We start from the raw sequence: 17460 nt of genomic DNA, 5'->3' as shown, positions 1-17460 counted from the left end.
TGATTAATAATAAGCATTATAGATTAAATTCAAAATATTTTTTATCGAGTATTATATGTATAATGTTTTACGCTACGTTATATATTTTTTACGTATTAAGCAGACGAAGGTTATAATAAATTATTGAAAACACTGAAAATACATAGAAAATTTTATTTAAAGGATGATTTTATAATAAAATGTAAAAGTTTTAGTCGGGTAAAGTAAAGAATAAATAAAATAAATAATTTCTATTACATTTACATTTTATACATCTATTTTGCATAATCAATAAATATATAACATTTTTATTTTGGCTTCTAATAATTTCTATGCCAAAAAAAAAAAAAATCATTCACGGTCCTCTAGTAATCATTATACAAATTCGAATTCAATTATCTAATTAAAGAGGAATATACACTTTCTGTTCTGCGTCAGATTATAGATTACGAGTTTTGATTGAAAGAAAAACTAAGTACAAATGGGAAATTCCACTTGAGTAAATCCTTTCGTTAATGAAGCGGGTGAATTACTCTCTGGAATGACCTCAGTCGATTACTAGCTTGACAAGATCTATTCATACTCTAAGATAAATCGGCATTTGAGGTACATTTAAAATCAGAATTCTTCTTAAATTCATTATACACCAACTGATAAATCTAATACAAATAAAATTGTTCAAGTTTTGTTTATTTTAAATGATTTTAAACAATTTAAGTATAACTTCCTCACACAAAAAAAAATACGAATAATTTAAGGAAATGATAATAATTGTTTGTACTGTTGTTTTATTAATCATAGTACTTTCTATTAATTTTTGATTTTTACAGAAGAATAATAAATATTCATAAAAACAAGTAATTGCTTAATGGGTAGATTTTCAAATTTTGTTTCGTTTTATATTTAGCCTGAACTAACAGTTTTATCTCGAATAAAATAGTTTGTATCTTTTTATGGAAGTACCTATCTTTGTTATTATGCTTGCAACTTAAGTAACAGTCGATGCATAATATGTGTAGGACAAGACGTTGTATAAATCGTATAATAATATAATGCAAACAGTGTCAAATAAACGACTTATGGTCGTCTAAAAGGCACGTGTTATATTAATAAAGGGCATGCGCAAAATGATGTTTTTATTCGAAATTCGCTGTGCTAGAATACAATAAAAATTATAAATTATTTTATCTGGTAAATAAGTTAAGTTGGATTAATTGACCACTGGAGTAATATACACGTGTAATATAATGGCATATACTTTCTGGATTTTCAAATATATTTATTTTTATTTGTATATATTATTTAAGTGAAATATATAGTAAATTCTACGAGTAAAAGAAGTTTTTAGAAACTGTGACCAATCGTATTGTAGGATAACGAAAAAAATCGTATGTATTTTTTTTTTATTACATGTATTGAATTGTATTCTATATGATTAAATATCGTATTTTACACTATTCGTTTCAAAAAAATCGTATCATTCTATCACGAATTCACCAAATTAATACACAATATGTTTGAAATTGTTTTAATAATTTAAATGTTAATATTTCACAAACTTGTATCATTTTTGGAAAGTTATAAAATAAAATGCTTATAAGTCATTTGTAGAAACATTTTAATATTTTTTATATTGCTATGTAGAACGACTCATAATCAATAATATTATGATGAGCATCGGCCACTTCTCTCATTTATAAAAGCACTTAGTTATTTATTTTAACCAATCAGTTTCTATTAGACTTGATATATAAAATTCATTTAAAGCATAACTATATGTATAGTAAAATAATAGTGCTTTACGGCTTCTGCGAACATTAAGTGGTCAATAAGAAGTAAATATTTTTGATATTTTTGTTTTATTTTTTTTCAAAATCCACAAGGACACGATTAAGGTATATCGGGATATATTATTTTGAATTCCTGTAAAGTATGTAGTAATGTATTTACGAGTATATGTTATTACTCAAATTGTTTATAATTTTTTGGTTTATATTTTAATACTTTGTGTATTGCTAGTTTACGATTGTTTACCTCTATGGTTCGAATTTATTAGTTTAGTTTTATTGTATCATCGTTAGATTTCAAGGCATATTTATGTACTTTCTTGCTGCTTATTTATAGAATTTCACAAAATAAGCCAAAATTAAGTGACTGGTAAATAAATCCTGTCTCCTTATTTAGAATTTCAAACAAAATGTGTAATATTATTAACTTAAAAGATCCGTGGAACAGGAAAAGATTTTTTTTACACTTTTTATAATTTACTATTTACAGAACACTTTTGAGGATTTAAAAATGGTCTACTGTAAATAATAATAATAATAATAATAATAAAAAATCGTAAGCTCCAAGCTTGAAAATAATAAAATAAATGATTGCCCCGGGGTTACTAATAAAAATACACAAAATAATGTAAAAGAATTTTATTTCTTAACTTCTGTCGTATGTTCTTATATGCCACAAAACATATATATAATAATAATAAAGGTATTCACGATGATTCATCTAACATGTTCAACTCCGTTTTTCCTTGAATAATAAACTCATTTAAATTCTAACTTTTGAAATTTTTAAGCATACTAAAAAACCATATTTTTAAATATTTAGATTCTTTTATGATATTTAAGGAGTATCCAAATACTCTTCGTGATATCAGCTATATTTTTCTTCAAATCTGAATTTCCGTTTCTCGAATAGTCGAGTAGATGAATTTTATGAAAATATTGGTATACCTAAATTTAAATTTGAACGAGTAGTTTTTATGTACAAGTACTATATAACTATAAGAACATATGCATGGAAAATTTGAAAGCTTTAATTATATTAAAATTAGATTAATTAATATTAATCAAAATGTTTTAATTTGTATAAATTGTCCGAGTATAATAATATTAATAATAAATAAATACTGTAGATAAAAACATATTAATTTTATATTTTTGTAACAGCAAAAATAGGATAGTGTATAAAAGTATACGCATTTTAATATCTTAAAAACCATTTATTTGATTTCTAATTTAGTCTAATTAACATTATCTGCTTAGCAATGTACAGTAAAAATGGTTGGTTCTTATTTGAAAAAAAAATCACTTTACTGTAGTTGCCAGGTATTCTTAGTTATTGATAACTTTAGTTAGTGTTACTGCAATATGTATGTTAAATTTTAATTCAACAATTAAACATTGTACACGATGAAAATTTTATTTTAAACAGACACAACCTGTGTGTAATATATACATAAAAGTAACTTGTGATTTAAAAATTTGAAATTTGAACTCTCACAATAAATTAATACGCTTAACGTTAATTTGTATTTGAATTCCTCTAAAGGGAATGCATGAGAAAAATTTTTTTACATTTTTAAAATTAAATATTCATTTAGTTTGTAATTAAAATAATGTGATTATAAATGTTTAATACTTTTTAATTTTTGTTTGAAAAACTTGTAAGGAATCTTTTTAAATTTTTCAGCTTTACCACATACAAGCGTATATAAGATTATAAAATATTTAAGGAAATTTAAAATATTTTAAAATCTTATGTTTAGAAAATCCTAGTATAAAATATTTTTGCCAAAAATTTCAGGAATCTAAGTTTATTTGTTTTTAAATTAAAACAAAATTATTTTACGAAACATTATTTTTTGCTTAAATATTTTCATTTTTTTTATTTTCCAAATTATTTTATAAAGTATTAAATATTTCCACTTTTGAACTTAAGTACAAACTAGATACAATTTGTCTCTAGTAATCTTCCTCAAATTTGAAAATCGTAGCATCTTTTCTTCTATATAAAAGATACACGTCTTTGTAAAACCAATAAATTAATTGCTTCGTTCATATTTTAAAAACTATTCATGACATCACAGGATGCTCCTTAAATTTTATAAAAAAAATGTTCGAAAATATAGTCCTTAAGTATAATTAACTAATTCAAAAATCAGAATTTGAATAAGTTTATTATTAGTGAAAAAATGAGGATGCGCATGTTTGGTGAATTACTCTGTATACATATACGAGTATAATAATATTATTAACTTTTAAAAAAAAAGAAAGTTTTTATACCTATTCTATTTTGTTTTGTTTAAGAACAACACAAATTTCATTTTTTTTTTTTTTTTTACTTTTTTTGATGACTATATACATTTTAAATTTCATATTCTAAAATAGAATATTTTTTTTAAATTTTCATCTATAAAATAAAATTAGGATAATTTTGTTAATGAATTACATTTAGTTAAATTTAAGCTTGCAGAATTAGTGAATCAACTCAAATCCCACTTCATAATTTAAACTTTAAAGTTTAAATACATAACACTAATTAAATACTTGTTTAAAATTCAAATTTTATGTTAAAATTTAAAATACTGAGAAAAGCATTCTGTTTTTCGATTTAAAATTGAAAATTCGAGTTGTCATTTAAAAAATATAAAATTTAAAAATATGATTACAATAAAAATTAGTAGAAAATAAAACTAATGTAAATACTTTTTTAGATAATGAGTGTTGACTGTTAAAATAGTTACCTTATATACATGCTAGTTTATGATTTTATAACTGCTTTATTATAGTTATGCAGTAGTCCATAATCAAAACGTAGGCGACCCTATTGCGTATTGAATGCTCGTTACAAAGTACTTGAGACGTGTCTATAAGAGATGTTCTTGTACACGTCAGCTATGCGACGTGTTAGGGTTTTGTCGATTTTAATATTCTTAAGGGATCTATCTTATATGCAATCGGTAGTTAAAAATATAACTGCAATGCGATAAACCAAAAGAATAAAAAAAAAATGATGCTATGTCAACATCATGCAATGTTTGTAAATGCCGAATTCCAACTCCCCGGAGAGTGAAAACGCACGTGTAAACCATTATTTGTTCGAAACGTTTCTATTGGTCGGCTATTTATGTGGTTGCAATCAATTTTAGTTTGGCGTCCACTTAAAATAAAATAAAATGAAAATCATTTCCAATAGTTCACAGATTTCTACCAATAAAATTTCAAAAATTAACTGTTAAAATGACATACAATAATTCAGGTGTTTTTTAATGGATAGGTAGTTTAAAACATTTTTTCTAGTCCTCAACTTATCGCCAGCTTTTAAGTTCAATTGTACTTCATAAGTACTTTGAAATACCAATCATCTATTAATAGCTTGAAGTTGGAATTTCCCAAGTTTCGAAAAGGTGCTAAAATTACGAAACAGCTGTTTACTCGATAAACGACCTTCATTTCTTAAACTTCCACTGTGATAGTTCCACTATCATAGTTCCAATATTACTTAAATAAAATTTCACGGATATGCGTGCATATTTTATTGATAATACTTGCTTTTTTAATAGTACATACAAACATTTGTTGTGTTGATGGAATTACTATTGTATATGTTTTTCGTAAAACATTGTTTGATAAGAAAGTTATATATTTAGATTACATGACAAAAAAAGTTTAATTATTAGTCAATAATAACTATAGTGATATTTTATAATTTATGAAGTTCATTACTCTTTGTGTATAATTAATTAAATAATAATTTTCTTCGATTGAATCATATTGGAATATAATTTAATTGATCGCGTATATTTTAATTTATTTTTAAAGTCAAATCATATAATTATTCAAGTTCTATAAACATTAAAAGGCTAATTTTCTTTAACTTTTTAATGCGTATTTCACCAACTTTATTTAAATTAACAAAATATATGTTAACACGGAAAATTTTTTTAAATTTAAATGACGTATTATTTTAAAAGTTTAAGAGATAATTTTTGAATTATAGACGAAGAAGTCCTTTTTTAATTAATCAAGTTTCATAATCTCAGTCAAGATGTAAAAAAATCCTTAAAATATCGCTTATAAATATCTAAAAATTATATTATAACATTTTCTACTGAATAATATGAAAATCATGTAATTATGTGTTTATTTATAAATTAACTACTATGTATACCTATAATATTTATTTAAACTTTTAAATCATAATTACTAATTATAAACTATTTACTAAAAATATATTATTTTGATGAAACAGTTTATTTTCATTAAAAATCATTATACGTGGCTAAGTGGCTTGGTGTGGTGCGTTGGCAGCTACCACTTACTAGTCGCGGAATGTGACTGGGAATAACGGCTACATCAACTAGTTCCTGGATGGGTGACCACCCGGGTTTATAATGGTTAAAAATCTCTCCACACATACACGTGTTTGTCGTGTTTATTATTAATCGTAACAACCATCATAATCATAAAAACAGCCAACTGTACTAACATTACTCCTACCACAGTTCATAACCCCTACAATAGCTAATAGCCTAAGTAGCCAGGTTTAAGTTCAATAAAAAAAAAAAAAAATCATTGTATTTATAATATTTAAATTTTGAGATTTTAAAATACAAACAGGATTGTTTTTTTTTTTTTTTTGATACTTATGTACTAATTGATATAAAATTTATAACTATTGATATTATTTATTAAAATTAATTTTAAGTTTTCTAAATCATAACCATTATATTAGAAATTGAAATGTTAATAATTACATTTTGAAAAATCTTATTTAATTAATAACCATCTAATTCTAATAAATAAAACAGAAATATTGAAAAAATATTAATAATTGAAGTAGAAATAGAAAAATTTCTATAGCAAAGTTATATCTTTAGTTACAATAGTAACTAAAGCGATACGTAGTCCAAACGTTTTACACAATACCGAATTAAAATTTCACATCTTAAGTTTCGTGGCATTATTTTTAATTGCAATGTAAATATATAATAATATTTATGAGAAAATTAGAAAAGGAGCGGGCTGCTTCTCATAATGAAAGACGAAGACGTATCGGCTAATTCTATTTCATTAGAAAAAGCAGCCCACTCCTATACTTATTTGGGAGGACAGAGATATGATTGGTGTACTTGTACTCAGGGTTGCAAAACGAATAAATGCAAGTGTAGAAGCAGACAGATTATGCAATTCTAATTGTCATGTTTCTAAATCTTGTGCAAATAAATAGGTAGTAATACAATTATAATTTATAATAAAAATAAAATGATTGTTAATTTTTTTGTTATTCCATCAACATATTCGTAATATGAATGATGTAACATGAATAAAATTAATAATTATTATTTCGTAAAAAAAAATCAATACTATAAATAGGTAATAATAAAATTTAATTTATAATAAAAATAAAAATAATATTAGTTTGTTAAAAAAAAAAAAAAAATAGTCGCTCACAATTTCACATTGCCCGTAACATATACATATACTATTATTAATATTGGTATAAGTATAATTACTGAGTTATGGTTAGATGTTTGACACTATAATATTCTTATATATATATATTATATACATATTATAATCGCTTGTAAAATATATTCAGTGTACGAAAAAGCGATGAGTTGGATCTATTCTCTTATCGACTATTATTTTAAAATATGATCTTTTATATCTCATATATATTTTTTTTATTTCTGTTATAGTTTAACGTCAGACAAATGATGGTCGACAGTACGGGAATGAGAACGGATAATATAAAACCAGGAACGCCCATTACGTCTGAAACGTCCAGCTCAAAAAATGCCAATGATAATTCCAACAGCAATGTCAAAAACAGTTCAACAACTATTGAAAAGATTGTACCATCCAGGTAATATTACTTTTGTAAATTACCAGTCTTATCAGTATATTTGACCTATTGAAAATGGTGATTTATTATTATCAAATATTTAAAAGCGGTATACAAAACAAAATATACAATCATATTTTTAAACACTAAGTAGGTACTTATTCAATAATATCGCCAAAATAAATATTTAACAATATTATAGTGTTATAAAAAATTTTATTTAAGAAATTATTCTACAGTTTTATATTTTATTCACTCATTAACTTTTTTTTTAAATTAATTATTTGTTGACGATAAATAAAATATTATCATTTTAAAGCGAATATTAAATATAAAATCAAATAAAATTACTCCGATTGTATTATACAATTTGTGTAAGATGAGATAAATTAGAAGAAAGTTTATCCTTAACTTGAGTAGACACCCGTAAAATATTATTAAACACTTTTATTACTTCAAATTAATTTTGAAATTGTCAATAAAAGTGTTGTGCTAGTGAGGTATCTGTTGAGCAAAAAGTTTGAATTTACCTTTACTAATTGAATATGATTAACAAAGTTAAATTGTTAATACTGTATACATTCTAAATTAATTTAGGTAATCCTGATCATTTTTTTTTAAACTTATAAATAGCTAATTTATTTCGAATAACCCAGACAATATTTTTTTATGTTCGGTAATTAAAACCTCTGTACTTTGTACCTTTATAATCTCCAAATTACAAAAAATATTAATATCAATTATATACATTCAGTTATTTTTATACAAGAGTAATCTTTCTAATTCCCCAGAGTATATTATTATGTTCTGATTCCTGGAATTAAACAAACAAGGATTGTTTTAACTTTATCAAAATAAACTTAATTAAGTGAAATCATGTTTGTTCTGAAATATATATACCTAATACCTATATTATAAAAGCAATGTTTTTAAATCATGTTTTAATTAAATGGACACTAAAATATAGCCTGTATTGGTATTTGTTTTACAGAAATATATTTTATGACGTGTATTATATTATGGCTTAGAAATTAGATTGTTCTCTGTTATAAATAGTATTATTATACCTTATTGATTGACTTACAGATGGCATACGTTCTTATTCGTATTCCTTACGCAACGCTCAATAGTAATTTGCTAGATAACCAGTGTTAATAGAGTTTTATGTATTCGCATGAAAATAATAATTTTACCATTTTTAGAAGATTATTTGATTTAAATTTTCAAAACTATGTCTATTAAGACATATAGTTTCATTATTATTATAATTATGTAACTATATTATACCATATAAAAATTTATTTTTTTTTTTTACAGTTTAATTTGTACTTGTAACGTTTTCTTAATAGCTCATACCACAAAATAAATAATGTCACGTAGAGGATTTTGAACTAAATTAAAATTTAAAATAAAAAAAAAAACCTTGTATGAAAGTGATAGGTACATATGTGATAAAATAATGGTGCAGTGTATTTGTTGTTGTTTTAATTAATTATATTAAAACTATACATAAATGAAATATATTTAATTATTAAAATATCTAGTTATATTAACTATGTAAATTTAAATTAATTTTCATTATGATAATTTTAAGATTATAATTAAAAATATGAAATGATAACTAAATAAATATCTGTAGAATATTGTAAAAACGTTAACATTTTCACTTTTATTTGTATTCATATTACCTTATAATTTGAAATGATAAATTGTAAGAATAATTTTATAGTATTATATTTTACAATTTTTGAAAACAACCACTAACAAAGTTTCAAAGTAATTCGACGTTAAGTTTGACTCGGGTTGCTGGTTGTCATAAAAATTCCCAAGGCATCGATAAAAACGTAAATTTTTTTTTAAGTTTGACTGTAACACTTGAAAGATGAGTCCCAGAACTTTTCTATAGACGTGATTTTATAGAAGTAAAAAAATATATACATACAATATACGAAAAGCTCTCTCGAAACTGTTCTCTAGATTTAAGAAGTAAGCTTTATTATATTTATGGATCAGATATTTTTTGCTATAGTATTTAATAAATCTATAGATTTATTATAATCACACTACCTATTTAAAGATCTTACAGATTAAATTTTAATAATTATATTTTAATGGAATTGTATCACATAATTATACTTATTAATAAAACATTAACACATGATAATAATCTTGTTCACGAATAACGATTCGGAATTCGATGGTAATTAAGTTAATTTAATTTTGCTGATTATTGCTGATTGTATGGGACTAATCTAAATTGTCATAATATTGTACATTTTATGCTATAAAAACGTAATATGAAAATGTTTGTTTTATATTGTTTTTAAATTTTAATCATTTATAATTTATTTACCAACTATATGGCCAACTAAAGTTACTTGATAGTGGTTTTCATTTTATATTTTGTTAGCTGTAAATTATATTACAATTATTTACATACAGAGACTTCACTTATGTTATTTACAATGTACAAAATTAATGTAAAAAGCGTGTTAGCATATTATTATTGTGATTGGATATTATATCGAATTCTTACCATTCTTTCGGTTATTTTTTTCCAGAGAAATTTTCTTTTGCTACCAACCCTATACGTTCTCAATTCTTCACGACTTAATCTTCAACGTTTATCTGTTAAACAGTTTACACTGAATGCTTTTATGTTCATTGTGCTGTTAACGATATTAGTAAGAACCATTAATTTTTCGCGTATGATACTCTCTATTCATGCGTTTACTTTCCAGATTACTCGTATTAAACCGTAAAGAATCACAAGGAAAAAACATACACAAGACACCGGTTAGAATAACATATATGTTTATATTTCTCTAATAGTCTAACAGCTGGAAAAATGCATTAAAATTACACTTTATAAATAGGTCAAACCGAGGTACAATGAGGTACCCATTAAATTATTTTAAAACGCGCATAATTATATGATTATACCATACATAATAAAAGTAGAACAGTTAGTAAATATGCCAATACATATTTTTAATTTTAACTACCATAAGTTATTTATTAGTAAATGTAGCTGTTAAATATTTTTAGAAACGATAAACCATAATAGTTTAGGTGGGTATTAATATTTTTTAAGTTTAGTATTTTGTTTTATCGATTCAAGTACAAAAAAAAAAAAAAAAAATAAAAAAAATTTTTAGCTTTTAATAACATTGTGCAGATTAAAACCATAATAAAATAAAATATTCATTTTATAATATTCAAATATTTTGTTGGTAGTTTAAATCATCTAATGTATTTCTTAGCATAATACTAGGTATTAAATAAATGTTGTTTTATTAAATAATAAAACATAATAATTCAATTCATATTTTACAAACACTTTACGTGCATATAAAATGTTTCATTGTCTAACTGTTGTCTTATATTACTAGGTTTTTGTATATATAGAAAATCAATTTAACTGTTAATACACTGTAATTTATTTGTAAAACTAAATATAATGGTAAATTATTTTTATTCAATGTAAAATCGTTATCATACGTTATTGAGACTTTAAAATTGTTTTTTTTTTTACAGTCTTACGAAAAAAAAACCAAAAAATAAAATACGGTTTGTCTTTAAAAACTGTTGGTATGAAGATTTGGATATAATCATTTTTTAGTGTAAACCCAGTCGTAGGTTATCCATATGTTTCTAAATTCTAGTTTTCATTCATAAGTCCGGCACGCCTTTAAGGCATTTCGTAAACTATGTCCCATGTCTCTCTATATATGACAAACGCCTACGCCCTACCCTAAGAAAGCAATATATACGGACAAAATAAAATGCACGTCCTTTCGAAACCCCCACGAGAACAATCGATACAATATAGGTACCGTATCAGTAACGTAGACTGAATATACATGAATTGAATGACTGATAATCCATCTTTGTGACAAGTTTTTACTCTTTAAACTTATTTCTTATGCAATATATTTAACACTTGACTTTATATAAGCCACTCATTTTTACAATACTATCATTTAATAAAGCATTATAAAACAAAATTAAGGTAAATTTTTCTTTTATTTAATATGCGTTAAAGGCTTAACAATGTAAACTATAAACGCTTAAAATATTTTTAAGTTTTTTACTATAATCCATAATATTAATATATATATATATATATAATGTGTATTTAATTATTAGGAAACACTAGAAAAATTATTTAAAGTTGTAAAAAGAATTTTAAACATCTAACAAAAACATTGTTCTTATTTTAATTTATTGCCAATTTGACCTGATAAATATTAAAAAATTAATCTTTACTAAAAAGTTAAAATAGATTTAATAGAGTCTTGTAGGATAATCAAATTTAAAACTTGGACACGATTTAGTGAATTCCATGCATAGATTAAAATTACATATTTTATGTGGATGTCTTGTTACACGTTTAAATTTAGCATCTGGAAATAGTTGATAAGAATACATTTTTGTTTATTTTAATGAATTCATATTATACACACAGCTGTGTTGATTTCGTTGATGTTGTATCAGTACAAAATCTTTATAGGCTGTTGGGATTAGTTATAAGTTATTATATCGTTTTTATTCGATAGAAGGAGAGAAAAGGAATATTAAACTTTATCTCACACGCAATTAAGACATTTTCACAACCGTTAAAATACATTAATCTAATGTTAATATGGAAAAGACTATTCACCTGTAATTCTGAAAATCCATTAGAGTGATAAACTAACTTTTCTTTAAATAATCTTAAGTTTCTTAAATCCAATCACTTGGATAATTAATATAAAATTTTGGTTTACGAATATTAGCTTACTTTCTTTATGTGTTTTTCCTAGATATAGATTTATAGTTTATACTAAATACTGTAATGCAGTTACATGAGTGCATTTCAAAATTTCGTAAGATAAACCTTAATTCTTAACTAAATAATATGCGTTACGATAGTATTAGTCTTGCAGATAAACTTAATTCAATAATTCTATTTGTTTCAAATTTGTAAAAGATTATTAAAAAAATAAAAATAGTTTTATTCACTGTATAAGATATCATTATACACCAAGTATACCATGCCATTTTATCTTAAAATAAAAAATTTATTAAAAGTAGGATTTTTGAATTTTGAAGTTAATAAGATTTATATAACTTAAATTGTCTTGTGGTAGTTCAACATTTTTTATTGTTATTGTAAAATCACCTTATTTTTTTTAAATCTTAAAGAAAGTTCTTTTAAAAATGTCGATGAAAATTTAAATTCAAATGAATAGTTTCTGAGTTATTGTTTATAAAATGTTAAGGATACTAAAGATTCTAATTTAAATAATAGTCTATGACAGCAGTTTTAATAAATATGTGAAGTACTCATAGTGATGATTTGAAAACTATTTAAAATTAATTTATTATAGTTTAAGAACTTTTAAAAATTATCTATATGATTGCATATAATAAGAATAATTAGATTAAATATTACATCTATTCCAAATTTTATGTTAAATAATGGTAATATCTAATATTTTTGAACAAAAAGTTTAGTAACTCAGAAATTACTCTTTTAAATTTCGATTTAGATAATTTAACATTTTCAATAAAAACTTGTGTTTAACAAATATTCAATTTATAATCAAAAAGAATGTTTGAGTGTTTCTTATTTAAATATAAAGTTTGAATCGTCATATAATAGTCCTTAAATGTTAAAAATAATCTAAATATTTAAAAATATAGTCTTTAAGTATATTTAAAATTTCAAAAGAATTGAACAAATGCTTTGTTAAAGGATAAAAGTAGGATTAGCATGCTTGGTAAATCACCTCTTATATATATATATAACATATTACACATTATAGGATTACACACCACAATAATTAGTTATCTGGACTTAGATGTAAATTAAAGATTTCTTATGACATTTTCAAATCAGATTCAATAGGTATTATAGGTTGGTATATAGAATACAAAACTGCAATTAGATAAATGTAGCACACACATATCACAATCATTAAAACGTACATATGTAACGTTACGCTGAATTACTTTTGTTGTAAAAATAAGAAAACTGATAGCGAAGAAAAAAAATTTTACATTGATATACGAGTGATTTGTACAATGTACATATTATAGAACATAGAACGGAAAATCAATAATAGTTACGATTAAAATTCAAATGTTGCATTGAATCAATATAATGCATGTATTATATGTCTATTATTTTCCAATGGGGAAAATAATTTTCAGCCAATTATTATAATAAAATTCGAAGTTTTATACTTATTATTTAAAATTTCTCCCTCCCCCCTTATATTTTAAATGTTTAGTTAAAGTTAATCAAATTTATTATGCTAATGATTCTTTTTTCTTTAAAAATTTAAAACATCTATTTAATATAATTTAATTATAATTTAAAGCGATTACTTTCAATGTACATATAATATCATATAAATGTGTTTTGTTTATTTTTGAGACTATAGTTTATACAAGTACCTTCAGTTAATATTTTTATTGAAATTTCAGGCATTGACTATGCATCCATTGTATTAGTATATAATTTTTGTAAGGTTTATACCAAACTATAATCTTATACCATAAATAAATTATTAACTTCTATTTATATCGGTTTTTACTACATTATCATATAACCATTCGTGTATTGAACATTAGATATCAGTTTTTTAAAAGATTAAAATAGTATCTAACAGATATAACTATAGATGGTTATTTATTACAATAAAAAGATAATGAATATGATTTTTTACACATTCAATAACATGAAATCATTTTATTTTTTTATAAAAATTAAAATAATTTTATGAGAAAATGTTTCTTAATGATTGTGAATCTTACTTAAAAATTATATTTAAGCGTCAGCCTAGTCAAGGGTACATATTTATAAGGTCTTAAATATTATTTTATATAAACTTAATAATAAGTAATTTAGTAGAGTAATTCAGCAAATTATATAAATAGTATCCTTATTTCTTTAACTTTGGATTAATATATAACTATAATTAAGATCTTCCTATACCTACTTAAAGAGTTGGGCAGTTTCTTAATTGTGTTTTATTGTATTAAATATTTTGCCTATTATAATAATTTAAATTAAATTATTATATGTGTAATGTGTATATGTACAAAAGAAGTAGGTATCGTAATCGTATAAATCAATATTTTATATATCATTTGTAAATCTCAGATGAAAAAGATACTTTAATATTTTTTAATGATATCATAATTATTAGGTTATACTGTACTAATATTATAAAATAACTAAAATTATAATATTATAGAAAATAATTAATAATTATAATTTTAATATTTTAATCTTTACAATTATAAAGTAAAGTAGTTTCTTGTTCACATTATTAAACAATTTAAATAAATGATAGTCTTTGTTTATTTGTTTAATCTTGTTCTATTTTAAGTATTAATTAATAACTATAAACTTTTAAATAGCAAGCAGAAACAATATGTCTATATTTTAGTGTCTATATAATGTATTTTACCTAAATGTCTCTAAAAATTAATTTTATTTCGTATTGTAAAATAACGATACTCATAAATTTTTCAATGATAAGCAATTTTATGAAACTAAACAGACAAAAACTTAATTTTATGGGTTTCTTCATCAATAACAAACTTTGAATGATGATGACACAACATTGACAGTTCTTAACAATGTTGTGTTATAACGACGTAACTGCGAAAGTATTTTGAATTTTATGTGTATGGCAAAGATTAATTGTCTAATAACTCGTAACGTATTATATTTATTTTTTCATCCTAGTTTTATTAGTCTACACTTTACCTTATTGATGTGTTTAATAGTGTTCATTGAATTAAAATTACCATGAAGTATACCGTTTCTACAGTTAGACAGAATTTCACTAAATTTGATGCATTGCATTCTCTTACTTAGAAAGACGAAGAACACTGAAGGTTATCATAAATTATTGATTTTAATTCGTATAAAACTGTAATAAGGCACATTGCCAATTTTTCATTATTTCATGTGTTATGTGTTGATCGTAAACTATGATGTATATATACTACTTCAAAAATAATATTTATAACGGAGTTTTTTTTCGAAATAATACTTTACCTATACATAAAAAACTTAGCTTAATTTCATCAATATTTGAACAATGATAATAAACCATGTTGTTCACTGAAATTTATTAGATCTACTGAAACTTTTTAATCAATCATTTCTATAATCAGTTCGGAGTTTATGTTGTTACATACGATTTAAAACTAAAATGTATATTCATATGTAGTTAATTTTATGTCCCAGGCACTTATAAAAATGTAAAACATATAAACACTGTACGTCTGTACATAATACGTACGAAAGTTTAACTTTAATATATAGTGCCTATGTGTAATACAATTTTGTATAAAAAAAATTAAAGTTGTTTATTACCAATCTAATTTTGTCTGCTTGATAATACTGATGTATTATAATACAAGTGCAGACGGTCCTTCTTGTAAGTCTATGTACCATAGGTTAATTGTAGTAGACAGTTTTGGGGAATTAATTGTTGCCAAGAAACTATTAACAGTTATTTTTTTTATAATCCGAATCAATGTATTACCAATTCTTTACCAATACCTATTCTAATAAGTAAAAATAATGATGCTGAATATTGAAATATTTGTTCTAAAATTTATAAAATTACTTTGCTAACAACAAAATAATAAGATTTTATCAACAGAATTTAGTTCAAATAATTTGATATTAAGTGAAAATAACTAAGTAATTTAATTTAATGTACATAGTATAGTATTGTAAAAACATATAACGTTTGTAAAAAATTTGAATTAATGATAAATAATATAGTTTTAAATTTATTTTAACTTCTTTTATTTGGTTTCAAATTTAACTTTCATAAAACTGTAATCATTTACTACGTTTAAAAATAATAATTATAATTTTATTATTAGAATGGTGGTTTTTATAAAAAAAAAAGCAAATATTTTTTTTTTATATTTATATGTGATTTAAGTTCATCAAAAATTTTCTTGTATGCTATATTTCTATTGTATGTATTTTTTTTAAATCTTTTATTTAAAAATTTTTGACTCTACTTTAAATCACTGAATTTTTTAACGTTGAATTCGTTTTTGTTTTTTTCTCCGCGTTACAACTATTGAACTGATATACGTGTTTAGAATTTCATAAAAAGTTCTTGATTTATATATATATATATATATATATTATTCAGTACAAAATTAATATAAAAGAAATAATATGAATACCAGGCTATTATACTAATGGACTGGTAAAGTTGTATATAATATAATAAACGTTAAATAAATTACTTATTTTAAATAAACGTCGATAATTAATAATAGTACATTATAAACCATATAGGCTGTGTTAAATATTAATAATAAAAAAAAAATGGCAGTCAAAGTGCGTTTGTATGTTGAAGGAATAAACAAACGTTTTGCTTATTACAAATTAGTTTAATTTAGTCGAGATAAAAATTTTAAAAATATAACATTTTCCATAAAACATGTAATTTATGATTTATTATTTTGAAGACGTTTAGTCGTATTTTTTATGATCGTCTAACATATACAATAACAATAAAATTTGCAACGGTAGTTCACAATTTTAATGCCGCGAAAATTAAAATACAATTTACTAGGTTTTACTTGAAAATCAATTTAAGCAACCTATTATAATATAATGACACCGTATAAGAGATTATAAAATGTATGTAATTTTCTTAAGTAAACGAATCAACAATAGCTTCTTTGATGATTTGACTGTTAATCGATTTTATTTGTTACTGGTGAAATTTTGTGATATAATTTCAGTTGTGAATATATACTTATAATATAAAACTTTTAATGGAGTTTGTACACAATTTTGGTTCCAAAAAT

At 22.9% G+C, this 17460-nt stretch overlaps 1 protein-coding gene across 3 annotated transcripts in view; it reads left to right on the top strand.

Moving 5' to 3' along the window:
* The window catches only part of LOC112597001, a 113701-nt gene that overhangs the window by 38639 nt on the left and 57602 nt on the right, over positions 1-17460 (top strand). For all 3 annotated transcript variants that reach the window (XM_025342900.1, XM_025342899.1, XM_025342901.1), the window contains one exon: positions 7466-7632. In XM_025342900.1, coding sequence (XP_025198685.1) covers positions 7466-7632 — 167 coding nt within the window. The remainder of the gene's footprint in view (positions 1-7465; positions 7633-17460) is intronic.

Source organism: Melanaphis sacchari, unplaced genomic scaffold, assembly GCF_002803265.2.
Source record: "Melanaphis sacchari strain LSU unplaced genomic scaffold, SCAv2.0 Contig36_pilon_pilon, whole genome shotgun sequence".
Taxonomy (NCBI): Eukaryota; Metazoa; Arthropoda; class Insecta; order Hemiptera; family Aphididae; genus Melanaphis; species Melanaphis sacchari.
This window is presented reverse-complemented; position numbering and strand designations above follow the sequence as displayed.